The sequence below is a fragment of the Monodon monoceros genome, unplaced genomic scaffold (genome assembly GCF_005190385.1).
Source record: "Monodon monoceros isolate NGI ecotype Baffin Bay Population unplaced genomic scaffold, NGI_Narwhal_1 Super_Scaffold_3, whole genome shotgun sequence".
NCBI lineage: Eukaryota > Metazoa > Chordata > Mammalia > Artiodactyla > Monodontidae > Monodon > Monodon monoceros.
This window is the reverse complement of record NW_021703780.1, coordinates 14,714,604-14,728,640: the sequence shown is the minus strand read 5'-3', so window position 1 is coordinate 14,728,640 and position 14,037 is coordinate 14,714,604. Positions and strand designations below refer to the sequence as shown.

The following is a 14,037-nucleotide window of genomic DNA, read 5'->3' as shown; positions in this document are numbered from 1 at the left end:
TCTCCCTGTGCTATGCGGCTGCTTCTCACTAGCTGTCTGTCTTACATTTAGTAGTGTATATATATATCAGTGCCACTCTCTCACTTCGTCCCAGCTTCCCCTTCCCCCTCCCCGTGTCCTCAAGTCCATTTTCTACACCTGTGTCTTTATTCCTGCCCTGACCTTTTTTAATGCCAGCTTTCCAAGTCCTGAAATAGTACTTCTAGATTCTTCAGCTTCAGACTGGGAAAATAAATGACAAATTTAAAAATACTAGGTCATTTTAAAATAAAGGCTACCTTTAAAATTAAATCATTATCCCTGTGGTCACTTTGTCAGCTGTCATGGGTGTAGCAGTGCATGGGGCCAGATGTCAAGTGAGATCAGCCTGATGATGTATGCTGAAGTGTTGGCCATTATGCACCTGCTCTTGGCTCTTTGCTAAAAAAAAAATTAATATCCTAGTTTAGTTCTTATAAGGGTGTTCAACTTCATATATGTTTATCTAATTATTTCCAAGGTTTGTTTTTTCTCTCTATTCTTGTCCTTCCTTTATCATACGTGTTTTCCTAAAAACCTTTTTTTTTTTTTTTTCCTTAAGGGAAAAAAAACCCCTGTTTTAGAAGTGCTGTCATAGCCAGAAATCACTGTGTCATGACAACATAGTGAGCGTTTTTTCCCTCACGAGTTTACTATTATACATCCCTTTGAGGTATGCCATCCCTGAAGGAAATAGAATGCAAGGCACCTTTCTGGGCCTGGGGTCTCCTCCCGGTCCTGGGCTGCCGCTCTGTTGCTCCCAGGTGGTCCTCGTTGCTGCCGACCCCTTCAGTCATTCCTGTCTTCCCAGCAAGGACACTCGAGACTCAGAATATTTTGTATTCACTTTTATACTGGTGTATTCTTTTTTCCTCTAAAACTCATTTCTGAACATCAAAACATTTTGAACATCTTGAACTTTTTTAAAAAATAAATTTATTTATTTATTTATTTATTATTGGCTGTGTTGGGTCTTCGTTTCTGTGGGAGGGCTTTCTCTAGTTGGTGGCGAGCGGGGACCACTCTTCATCGTGGTGCACGGGCCTCTCATTGTCGCGACCTCTCCTGTTGCGGAGCACAGGCTCCAGACGCGCAGGCACAGTAGTTGTGGCTCACGGGCCCAGTTGCTCTGCGGCATGTGGGATCTTCCCAGATCAGGGCTTGAACCCGTGTCCCCTGCATTGGCAGGCAGATTCTCAACCACTGCACCACCAGGGAAGCCCCTTGAACTTTTTAAAAAGAGTATAACACCATCCATACATCTGTTGGCGACGTTCCAACAATGGTTGACATTCAGGTGTCCTTGTTTGAAGAGCGTATTTTAAACATCATGTTTCTCTTCATTTTTATGAACATAAGTTTTCTCTGTTGCCAAAAGAAAGTGCTCTTGTTCTTCAGCTCCCAGTAACTTTTTCCTAGATAAAATTAGTTGGAGCTATGTTAACATTTTGCATTCGTTATCCAGGAGGGCTGTTTGTTGTAGCACCAACAATAGCATGTAACATTTATTGAACAATAACTGTGCGCCAGTGGTGTGTAGCATTATCCTGGCCACTGAGTGTGGTCCTGAAGGGGTGCTTTTCTAGCCTCATTTTATTTTTTTAAATTTATTTTTATTTATTTTTTGTATTTTGGCCACGCTGCGTGGCATGCAGGATGGTTCCCTAACCAGGAATCGAACCCGGACCTCCACAGTGAAAGCACCAAACCCTAACCACTAGGCAACCAGGGAACTCCCCTTCTTTCCCCATTTTATAAACACAGAAACTGAGGCTCAGAGGGGTTACATAAATGTGCCCCAAGTCAACATGGCTAGCTGATGGCAGAGCTAGAGTTGTTTGGCTCCAAATCCTTAAATCTTCACCACTATCCTGTCTTACTTCTTGCAGAAATTCCAGCCAAATGTAGTTATGCTAGAAAGATGTAGTCCAAAATATACACCCCGCCCTGCCAAAATTAAGCCACAAGTCTTTCCACTCCGGTATCAATTTAGTTCAGTTTTTCTTTTTGAGTTTTATTGAAAATGAGAGCAAGTTAAATGGAGTGGTAAATTTTTTAAAGAAGCAGTTCACACTGAAGGAATATTGGGATGATTGGGTTTTTTAATTGCAGATGCATTTGGAATTTTTAAACTCAGCAACATATAAAATATGAAGATAATTTAAGCCATTTGTTCCTTCATTCATCTCATCAGGGCGGCTCCAAGGTCTGCAATGGAAGGACCATAAGAAGTCATTCCACACCACGCAGCGGTGGTTCCATCCTTGCCGATGTAGAGGGGAGGTCAGGTGGTGGGGCACGTCAGTCAACACATTTTACAGAATCTTCCTTCAAATCATCTGTTTGCTCTCTCTCCTTTCCATCCTACTTTTTCTCTTGCCTTTGCCTCTGTGCCAACTTACACACCACACAGGCTGCGGTCATTGCCAAGTAGAGGGTCACCAGTACATCTCACTGCTGACTCTGTAGATGGTGTGGCCTCGATCACACGCTCTTAAAACACATCTGGCCATGTTACACTCATTGCACAAACCATCCATAACAATTGCTTCTGGGAGAAGTCAAAGTCTGAGTGGCACTCAGTGCCCTCTGTACTTTGGTTGCTGTCTATTATTTCTACTTGATTGTTCTCAATCCCCTCTGTGTACCTGCTGCTCCCTGAGCATACCCTGTACTCTCCAACTTTGTTTCTGCTCTCCTCTGCCTGACGTTTGCTCCCAGCACATCTACATACACATTTTTGTGGCTTTATTCATAGCCCTCTCCAAGGGTGCTCAATTTTCTACTCCCCCAGGGAAGGTGGTAGTTTGCCACCTTTTTCTGACTCTACACTGCCATGGAGCAGCCATTCCTCTCTTGCATGTAAGAGCCATTCCTCCTTTGAGATTCTCCTACACATTCCTGAAGGACCTCGACACAGAGCTAAGTGATGCCATTAACCACTTGGATGACCCATGTGGACACATGAGCCACATCATTGAACATTCACACAGATTGCTATCCAGGACCCTAGCCTAGGCTCAAAGAGCTTTCACTAAAATCTTCTAGACTCAAAAGAGGCAATGTACTGTAGCTGTTATGAGTGGGGGGGGGGAGGGGAGGGGGCTCTACAGCCAGAGACAACCTGGGCTTGAATCTTGGCGCTGCTGCCAATTAACTGTGTGACTTTGAGTAAGTCATGCCATCTCTGTACCTTACACCCAGTATTTTTCATCTGAAAAAAAATAATAAAGGGAACTTAATAGGGTTATCAGATATGTTAAATGAGTAAAATCAGGCAGAACTAACAGAAAAATATAGTTAGAGCTCCATAAGTGTTAGTTATTAATTAAAGTGATGATCGTCCATTCCATTTCACAGACACACTGCTATGACCAGCTTAGAGTCTACCGTTCTGAAATATTACACCTCAGTCATTGACTGCAACATCTTCTCTTGCTGCCACTACACCATCTTTGCTCTTTCACTTTATCCAGACCACGAGTTTCTTGCTTTCCCCCAGTCTGTCATCCTCCTCCTGACTTGACTTCCTTCTCGATCCAGCTGTGCTCTATTGGATCTTCCCCTTGGACCGTATCAGCCTCCGTCCAACCACAGGGATTTGAGTTCTTGGAAAGCACCACCGTCAGAAAAATTCATAGGTAGAAAAATCAAAGTCTTCTAGAAAATAGGAGGTTAGGAGGAAAACAATATTAAACATACCTTAAACCCAGTAGATTCCAGAGGACATACTCTTCCAAGCAAACCAGATGTATTGGTGTTAAAAGTCTGCTCTGGTTGGTAACATTTCCCCTTAAATGAATCAGCTTCCTATTTAAAAAGGATAACCAACGAAGACCTACTGTATAGCCCAGTGAACTCTGCTAAGTGTTATGGGGCAGCCTGGATGGGAGGGGAGTCTGGGGGAGAATGGATACATGTATATGTATGGCTGAGTCGCTTTGCTGTGCACCTGAAAAATCATAACATTGTTAATCGGCTATACTCCAATATAAAATAAAAAGTTAAAAAAAATGAATCAGCTTCATCAGTGTTCAGAAAATTTTGCTGTAGCTTCATATAAGCTTTATAACCTGCTGACTCTAATACCTCTTTTTAAAGGTTTTAAAACCAGGCTTTCATGGAATTTAATGCTTTTGGCATTTGCATTCTTCTTGTGGATGGTTTCAGAGGCTCTTCAAAATATGTAATCCCATCTGCTTTTTATAACTCATAGAAGTGCTTGTTATATGTTTTAAATATATGAATATGTTCATTTGTTGGTATACAAGTATATAAATGTATCTTCAAACTAAAGTTAATCAACTGTCATTGAAGATGAACCTTTATACCCACCTATCTAACCAAATCCCAACCCTGTATCATCCTATGTCCCACTGTCTCTTTCTGTGGACAAACTACTGAGTTCGGTGACAGAGCAGTCCTATGATGCTCTGGTCCTCAAGCAAGCTGTGCACTCTGATGCTTTTTGCACACACGGTTCTCCCTATTGGGATGCCATTTCTTCACCCTGTCAGATGGGTGCCTCTATTCAGCCTTCTAGATTTCCCTCTCTGAGAAACTTCTCTTCTTTCCCAGTTCATATTTCCGTCTTTGGGGCGTCTCTGCACATCACAGAATGTGTATAAGTTCCATTTATTGTTGTCTGAAAGGCAGCGTGTCTAATTTATTTTTGTACCTCAACAAAGTAGCACACAGTATGTGTTTAAATATTTGTTGACTGAATATAGCTCTTTGTTTCTACCTGTGCTTTGACACTCATCACAGTCCCCTTGATATTAGTTATTCACGTATGTATCTGTCTCTGTTACAAGGTGTTAAGCTTCTTGAGGTCAGAGATCATGCCTCATTCCTCTAATATCCCTCAGAGCACCTATGATGTGCAGTGTAGGAATTGGTACTCATTAAACGCTTGCTGGTTAACAGGATTACTTGGACTCTGTTGTGACCCAATGTTTAGCTCTCCAAGTGGAAAGTGAAAATCAAGGGCTTTATAAAGTATATGTCCTTAGAGTAATCTCCAGGAGTCAAATGTCATTTAGCTCTGTATCTTTCTGATATAGGTTGTGGCAGTTTCCAGCCATCAATCAATGACATCATTAGCACATGGAAGAGAACTTTCTGTTTCAGAAGAAGTCACTGATCATTCATGTCTCTTGAAGCACTGACTGGGGTTAGGCTTGTGGACATCAGGGTCTTTGGCCATCTAACTTGTAAGTAGCTCACTGTAGTCAATAGGCTGTAAATAATGGCCAAAAGGCTCCTTGTCCCAGAAATCTTTCAGTGTGAGGTGTGAGGAAAGAACGACAGCTATATAGGATTGCTGTCATTGTAATATGCTATTTATACTGCCTTATTTATTTCACTCTCTTGTTAAGCTTTTCAGGTTTGTACTATCTACTAAATTAAGTACTGACGGTTCATTTCAAGACTTGGCCCAATATAGATCCAGCTTATCTTTACAGCCCCATTTCCATGTGTGTGTGTCTCCTCTCCTCTTATCAGACTGAACCTGCATTTCTGAACCTAGTTGACCTACGGAGGTTTTGAGGGCTTGACCCTCGTTGGCATCCCTTTGAACTTCTCGGTATGAATGCTGATCTAGAGAAATAATTATTTTAAAACAAGACCTTGGAAACAGTCTACATTTTCTGACAATCCTTGACATCTTCTCTGCTATTAAATGCAAGCAATCTTGCCCCCGTGGGAATTCCCAGGTTTGATCCCTGGTTGGGGAACTAAGATCCCACAAGCCACGTGGCATGGCCAAAAAAAAATAAATAAATAAATCTTGCCCCCAAATTTTGGAATTGTGGGATTGAGGTGGTGGTGGAAGAAAATCCTCACATCTAGATTATGTTTAACCCATTAATGTAAAAAATTACTTCTGAGTTCTTATAATTATTTCAGTTCTACATAAATATGTGGCATTGGGGACTGAGATCATGCAAGTAGCATGTGGCATAGCCTCTGCTTTCAAGGGGCTTAGGCCTTAAGAATACACGCGATTCCAATTCAGACAGAATCACTGAAGGCTGCAGGACTTTATGTGTGCTCGTGAGTGTTAAGCTGTTTTGTTGACCATAGGAATCCTGGGGTATCAGAGGTAGTGAAGGCCAAGGTGCTCTCAAACAATTGATGGGAATTGAGAGAGTGGAGCCTTGAGCTGGATGTTGGAGAGGAGACAATTCTAGCGGGCAAAAGGGGGTGAAAGGCATGGAAATTACTTGAGTTGTGTGAGAAATGCACAGAGTGTGGGTGACCTTGAAGAGATCCATCAACTTGCTTGTCCTGGGAGAGGAAGGAACCTTTGGTGTTTTGCAAAGGGATGTTCTTTGCAGTTCATTGGATGTTTGTTAGCCAGGAATATCACCTCCTTCTCTAAGTGAGCCACTCAGGTATCAGCAATAGGCTGGACCTAACAGAGTTAGATGGAACTCTTTGTTGGTAAGACTTTATTGATATAATCAACAAAGGCTGTAACTTAAAAAAAATGTATTTAACATTGATTATGTTTCTGATAGATTTTTATATTATTTATTTTCTTTCATAGATACATGTGTGAGAATTTTTATCTTTACATTGCGATATCACATTAGTTGTTTTTTCCCCAAAGGATAGCGTGCCATATTTGGTTGTAGTATCAGTATTACTCATGTTGGAAAAATTTTTCTTCACAGGCCCCAAAAAAATGATATATAGCCTCTGGGGATTGGGGCAGTAAACTATGGTTCTGAATTAGGATAACTTAGTTGCTTACCACCTAATTCAAACCTCAAGAAATGTTTGTTTACCAATTAATGAAGTACAGTTGTGATCAACTAAATGACCTACTTTTCCTTCTGTAGCCAGGATCCTTGCTCTAAACTAAACGATGAGTAATTTGGGTAGTGGCGGTTTCACTTAGTGGCTCGCCTTTTTCCCATGCATCCCAGTCTCCCTTTATTCTTAACAAACCATCCTTAGAAACACAAAAGAAGGTAGCAGAATTACATTGGCCTTCCCATATTATGTGCTATCTTTCTAAGAAAGAGGGATACACTTACAAAGTACTTAAAATCTTGAGATAGGACTGGTTTCCTGATAGGAATAAAGAAAACTGTATTGAAATGTCAATAAGGAAAGGATAGCTCTATTATTGGACAGCGGAGGAGGTCAGTGTACTACTGGCTACAAACCAGCACTTGTTCTGTGCCGCTGGTGACGGTTATTGTACAGTCCTGAAGCACATGAGAACCCTGGAGAAATCCCTGGGATTTCTGTTAGCATGTTCTACCCCCATTAGATTACTTGGTTCATTGTAGCCTAAATGCGAAGCATATATTTTATTAATTTGGCCCATGCTGTTTCATATGGTTGCCTTATCGCAAGCCAAGTCAAGTGGCTTTTCTTTACCCTGTTAAATAAAGCCATGATTTAAATGGCTTTTTAAAAATCAAGCAAGCAAAATAAGAGAAGGCGTTGTCAAAAGTACTGTGCGTGAGGTTTTCATCATTGTTCTACCTGCTCAGAACAGATGCCTTCTAGAGCAGTTGTTCCACTTAAGGACATTTTCTTGGCAGAAACCTCAAGTTTTATGCACAGAGCAAAGACCCATGGCTTTCTTAGAATTAAAAACACTCGTACAATTTTATAACAACATCTATAAATGTTTATCTTGTTTTAAAGGACAGATGCACAGAATGTTGAGACTTGCTTAATAGCAGCCAGAGATACCAGTTTTTATAGGAAGTTTCTCTCTAAAACCTGAAGACAAAAATCACATTCCTGTTGTGCCTTCCTGGGGTCACAACATAAAGACTCATTTACTTTTTAGCTAATTTATGGAATTTCAAGAAGATAATTTTTTATCTTCATCATTATAAGAAATGTCATGATTTTCTTTCCCTAGATTTAAAGGTTAGAGTTACCTACCTGATTGTGGAATCCATGGAGTTTCTTTCCTTGATTCTGAGCTCTGGGTTTCGTTTGGGGCCCTCAAAGTTCTGTGGGGAGTGTTAGACACAATGATGGAGAAAGAGCACCATGCTGATTTTGCCTGTACGTTTTGGTTTCCATGCCCTCTGCCCTGGAAAATCCATTTCTTATTCTCATGATTCTATTCCCTGTGAAGAAGGATTAAAGCCACTGGAAAAATTCCCCCATTTCTATTTAACAATAATTTTGCAGTTTCTGAATTGATGATACTGGAGGTTGATTAAGAATAACCACATCAAGAAGGCCAAGACCCTGTGATAGGATTACACACCATAAAAATCATAGTTCAGCTCAATTTTGTATATGATCAAAACATTTACAAAGCAAGTAAGCCTAACAGTTTGTTACTTTGAAAACTATTTCCTTTTCCGAGTTTTTTCTGGATGCAGTTACAGTCATTTTTGAATGCAAAAAATGAATGATAGGGCTTCCCTGGTGGCGCAGTGGTTGAGAGTCTGCCTGCCACTGCAGGGGACACGGGTTCATGCCCCGGTCCAGGAGGATCCCACATGCCGCGGAGCGGCTGGGCCCGTGAGCCATGGCTGCTGGGCCTGCGCGTCCGGAGCCTATGCTCCGCAACGGGAGAGACCACAGCAGTGAGAGGCCCGTGTACCACAAAAAAAAAAAAAAAAAAGAATGATAAAGAGTACATGTGTTGTTGGTGATAAGGAAGGGTGTAACTTGCTTTTAAATTTTTATTCAGGGTTGAAATATGTGAAAATTGTCATCTAAACCATGGTTTTTAATTGGGAAAAAAATCCCATATTTATTATTTTTCAAAGGAAATATATATTAAGGCGAATTTAACAAAAATTTAAATGTGAAAATTGATTTTAAAGTATTTGACCGCATGCAGTATGATTGCAGCATCTTTCTTTATTCTGAGGCTCTTTTTGTTGGCTTTTTAAGAATCATTAAAAATACCTCTTAATGACTGGATACATTCTATTAAACCAGGAACGAAACTGACGCCCACACTATATTTTTGAACAAATATAAAAGTTTATCACCTCAGGCATTAAGTGAATATGGCTCCAGATCTTTGTGAAGTAGAATATCTTTCAGATCACGTAATCAAGATGCTGAGTTTCCCTTGTTTTTTTTCTCTTTCATTGCTTCCTTCTGACGTGTGGCTGCTGTGTTGACAACCCGCTCTACTTCTGCTGCTGAATGTTTTGTTTCCATCATTCAGGAAACCTCCCAAGGTAAGCACTGATATGGAATTTGGCATGCATGCTGGCCAGGTGCGCCCAAATCCTGAATTGTATCCATCACAATAACCCATGTGAAACACCTCTGCTTTTGAGAAGACAAATTGGCATTCTAATGTAAAACTTAAACCGTGAGCAAACAATTAATGTTGGTAATGATATAAAATGCGAATGGTCCTCTACATTTACAAAGCACTTTCATACATTATTTCATTCTGGGAATTAATGCTTGGGTCAGAACAAACCTGTTTGGTTACTGTTTCTGTTTTATTGATGATGAAATGAGGCTCAGAGAGATGAAATAAAATGTCCTAATTCACAGATTGGGTAAGTGGAGAACTAGATAATATCACCACCTAGAAAATGGAAAAACAAAAACGGTAACATAATGATAGGTTAGTAACTATGGTTATTGACTGCACCAACTGTCTTTTCTGGGTCCTACTAAGAATAATTGATATCATCAAAAAAATTCTCCAAACTTTTAGGGTTTCAACCGTCTACCAACTTTATGTGCTTTTTTTGGAGTTTCTAGCCAATCACAAAGTCCACTCATTAGAGCTAGCCCCCTTGTTGTGGCCAGCCTTTGACGGCATGTGTGCCAGTGAGAAGCCCAAAAGTTAAAGAGTAGGTAGGAAAAGAAGAAAATGAGAAGCAGGGCATCTGAATGACCAACTCCTAAATAACTGAAGGCTGATTTTATTACTGGTGAGTATTTTATTGGGTATCCAAGGGACACTTGGTGCCAAAAGGAAGGAAAAATGCAACAAGCCCCTGACCAGTGGTGCTGGTTATAGCTTTGTTTTTTGAGATGGGATCAAGTCAGGCTACACCCACACACATTATCTGGTCAGAATCTAAGGCATGTTGGGTGAGGGGAAGAAATCCAGAATAGATTAGGTTTACTTACCTCTGGGATTATGAAGGAAAATCTATCTAACTTAGCTTTTGAAGTATTGAAAGCCACGAAATTGCTAAATGTTAGCCTTTATGTTTATTGAAGGCAGTATAGGAATGGTCCTTGGCACTAAGAGTTCCAGCTCCAAGAAGGAAGGCATACATTGAACAAATAATACGAAATCTTTTAAGAAAGAGGAAATATATGATGTTTAGAAGTATCAGTACTGGCATCCTGGCCAAATCTGGGGGATTGGAAGGCTCTCCCTGAGCAATTATTGATGTGGATATATCCCTAAAATTTGCAACCAAAAATGTCTCTGCTACTCAGAAAGATGGGAGCTCCCCTTAAGTAGCTCTTCCTTCCCTTGTTGTTGGTTCCTAGAAGTTTCAGAACAGACAGTCAACCTTGTGATATATTTCATTCTTTCCCTACAGAAAAAGGCAATGAAATCCTGAGCAGTTCCACATATGGTTACTTAATGAAGGAGAAACAGTGAAATGAAAAAGAGGCACAAAAACACATTTTCTAAAAAATCGCTAATTGCTTTATACACAGAAAATGTTCTGGTTATTTTCTATCCAGTATCTATAGTATGGTGGTTTCACTAGGTATCCTACTGATAGTTCCTAAGAAGTGTCATGAAATTATCAAAATAAAATGAATGTTAAATCACCACATTTAAATATGTATGTGCATGCCATAAGACACATCTGGAAAGTGTAAAGATCATCTTGAAATAAAATAAATGACGTAATAGAGTCAGATTTTTTAAAAAGACACTAAAATAGATAAGGCCTTTTCTTGCAGAAACTGTAAATATTGAAAGCAAATGGGAAATGGATATTTTTAGTGATGATTATATAAGCATGAAAATTTGATTTAAAACAATGAGATTTTGAACATGAATAATTAGCAAAAGCATCAAAGAAGACAGGTTGTTTCGATTTAACAAATATTCTGGGTAGGGGCCAAGTGCTGCATGAATCATACCTGATCCTAGCATTCTAAAACGGTTGGGGTAAGGAACATAGGCACAATATAAAATCAGTTGTGTTAAAGGCCACAAGAGGAAAATATTTGTGGAACTCATAGGATGAAGAGTCCTGTTCTGACTTCTGCAGAACTGGCAGCTAAGACTGGACAAAATATTAAAAACCTATACTTGTAGACACTGGAAAAATACCAAGTTAATGGACAATTACCAGACCAAGATCTAAGAGGAGGGTGGAAATGTAGAGAGGTGAATCTGGTATTTGGGTGTTTGCCATTCAGACAAAAGTAGCTTAAAGGCAGAGCTGTGTTTCTGACAGTCTTGTAGGGTCTAGGGGACCTAGGGGGAAAAAGTGTTGGAATTCAGGGTCTTCCAGAGGTGGAATCCTTGGCAAACTTCTTATGGTTTTGGTTGGCAACATGGTTTGCAACCCAGCCTTGGGTGGGGTGTAAGGGTGAAACAGAAGTAAACCAGTCCTCACATGGATTGCTGTGTGATTGCAAGTTTCTTTGTGTGATCCAGGAAGTCTTGAGCACTAAAAATGGACCAAAGTGATCCTAGAATGCAGGTCCCCATCTCACCTGGCAGGAAAGCAAATGTAATCCTGTCTCTAATGATTCTACAAGGCATTTAAATAATATAATGTGCAGCATCCAATCAAAGATAGAGGTGCATTGTAAGATAAGGCAATGTGGACAAGAACTATGCTAATGTATATATATGGAATCTAAAAAAATGGTACTGATGGACCTAGTGCCAGGGCAGAAATAAAGATGCAGACGTAGAGAATGGACTTGAGGACATGGAGGGGAAAGGGAAGCTGGGACTCAGTGAGAGAGTAGCATTGACGTATATACACTACCAAATGTAAAATAGATAGCTAGTGGGAAGCTGCTGCATAGCACAGGGAGATCAGCTCAGTGCTGTGTGACCACCTAGAGGGGTGGGATAGGGAGGGTGGGAGGGAGGCTTAAGAGGGAGGGAATATGGGGATATATGTATGCATACAGCTGATTCACTTTGTTGTACAGCAGAAACTAACACAACATTGTAAAGCAATTATACTCCAATAAAGATGTAAAAAAGAAAAAAAGAACTAACAGAAATAATAAAGAAGTAGAATCACAGATACTTCAGATATTCAAATTGTTAGGCATGAACTTTAAAATAACTATGCTTATTATATTCAAAGAGATAAAAGATTTTTAAATGTTAGAGAGGACTGGAAATTATATAAAGTGACAAAACAAATTTGGAAAATTACCCAACTGAAATTCTTACCCTGACAAACCCCAAACCAAAATTAAGAACTTAGGGTTTAGCAGCAGAATAGGTCCAGCTGAAGAGAGAGTTAAATAATTAGAAGATAGGTTAGCAGAAAATATCAAAATGAAGTACAGAGGAGACAAATGGTGCTGGAACAACTGGACATCCACATGCACAGAAATGAACTTAGACCTTATACCCTTCACAAAAATTAACTCAAAATGGATCATAGATCTAAATATAAAATGCAAAACCATAGAACTTCTAGAAAATAACATAAGGGAAATCTTGGAAAACTTGGGGTTGGTGATCAGTTTTTAGATACAACATCGAAAGCCTATCCATAAAAATAAAATTGATTAATGGGACTTCATTAAAAGTAAAAACTTCGGCTCTGCAAAGACACTGTTTAGAGAATAAAAAGAAAGCTACAGACTAGGAGAAAATGTTTGTAAAACTAATCTGATAAAGGACAATTATCCAAAATATACAAAGAACTCTTAAAACTCAACAGTAAGAAAGTGAACTACCCAATGGAAGAAAATGGGCAAAAGACCAGAAAAGACCCTTCATCAAAGAAGATACACAAATGGCAAATACACACATGAAAAAATGCTCAACATCATATGTCATAAGGAAATTACACATTAAAACAACACTGAGATACCACTACACACCTATTAGAATGGCTAAAATCCAAAAATCTGTCAAGACCAAAGTTTGTGAGGATGTGGAACTCTCTGTTGCTGGTGAGAATGGAAAGTGGTGTAGAAAGTGTAGAAAGACAACATGGAAGTTTCATGTAATGCTGAACATATTCTTATCATACAACCAAGCAATCATACTTCTAGGTATTTACTCAAATGAGTTGAAAATTTCTGTCTATACAGAAACCTGCACATGAGTGTTTACAGCAGCTTCATTCAAAATTGCCAAAAACTGGAAGCATCCAAGATGTCCTTCAGTAAGGGAATGGATAAGCAAACTGTGGTCATGATCCTGATGCTTCTCTCAGGCCTGACCCCAAAGGGAAAGTGCTCACTGGACCTTACAAATCTGTCCACCAACTTGGATTCTCTTGTCATTAATATGTGTTTTCCTAAGGAATATCTTTTCATTATTCTCTGTGTGGGCAGTTATTGAAATTATGTCTAATTATATGATGATGGTAAATAATCATCACCTAACTGCAATATTTACTGTTTCTATTATGTGTAAGGATTTTGTACATTTTACTAAAAAATACTCTAAGGCAGAAGTGCTGATTAGGAGAAAGGAGGTCATTTTGAATGACCTCCTTTTGTCATTTTGAAAATTTTGTCATTTTGAAAATTTGGTTGAGTTATCACTATTCCCACCCAACTGTTATGAAGGAAAAAAATCTCACATTCTTTATATCCATCCCTGGAACTGTACTCTTACAATGCTGTTTTCATTGTTACAATTAATAATAGCTATCTTTAATTCAGCACTTACAATATGCCAGGTCCACTTTATTTTTTATTTTATTTTATTTTTTTTGGCTGTGTCGAGTCTTAGTTTTGGCACACGGGATCTTTGTTGAGGCATGCAGGAACTTTCTCGTTATGGTGCGTGGTCTGCTTGGGTTTCTCTCTAGTTGTGGTGTGCGGGCTTCTCTCTAGTTGTGGCTGTGGATTTTCTCTCTCTAGTTG

General features: G+C 39.5%; 1 protein-coding gene across 8 annotated transcripts in view; it reads left to right on the top strand.

Annotated features, from left to right (window-relative positions):
• The window catches only part of KIF13A (kinesin family member 13A), a 219,292-nt gene that overhangs the window by 81,332 nt on the left and 123,923 nt on the right, over positions 1-14,037 (top strand). For all 8 annotated transcript variants that reach the window (XR_003796624.1, XM_029242237.1, XM_029242240.1 and 5 more), the window contains exon 3: positions 9,188-9,200. Coding sequence is in view for 7 of the 8 variants with exons in the window: in XM_029242237.1 (XP_029098070.1) it covers positions 9,188-9,200 (13 nt within the window). In the remaining variant the exon portion in view is untranslated. The remainder of the gene's footprint in view (positions 1-9,187; positions 9,201-14,037) is intronic.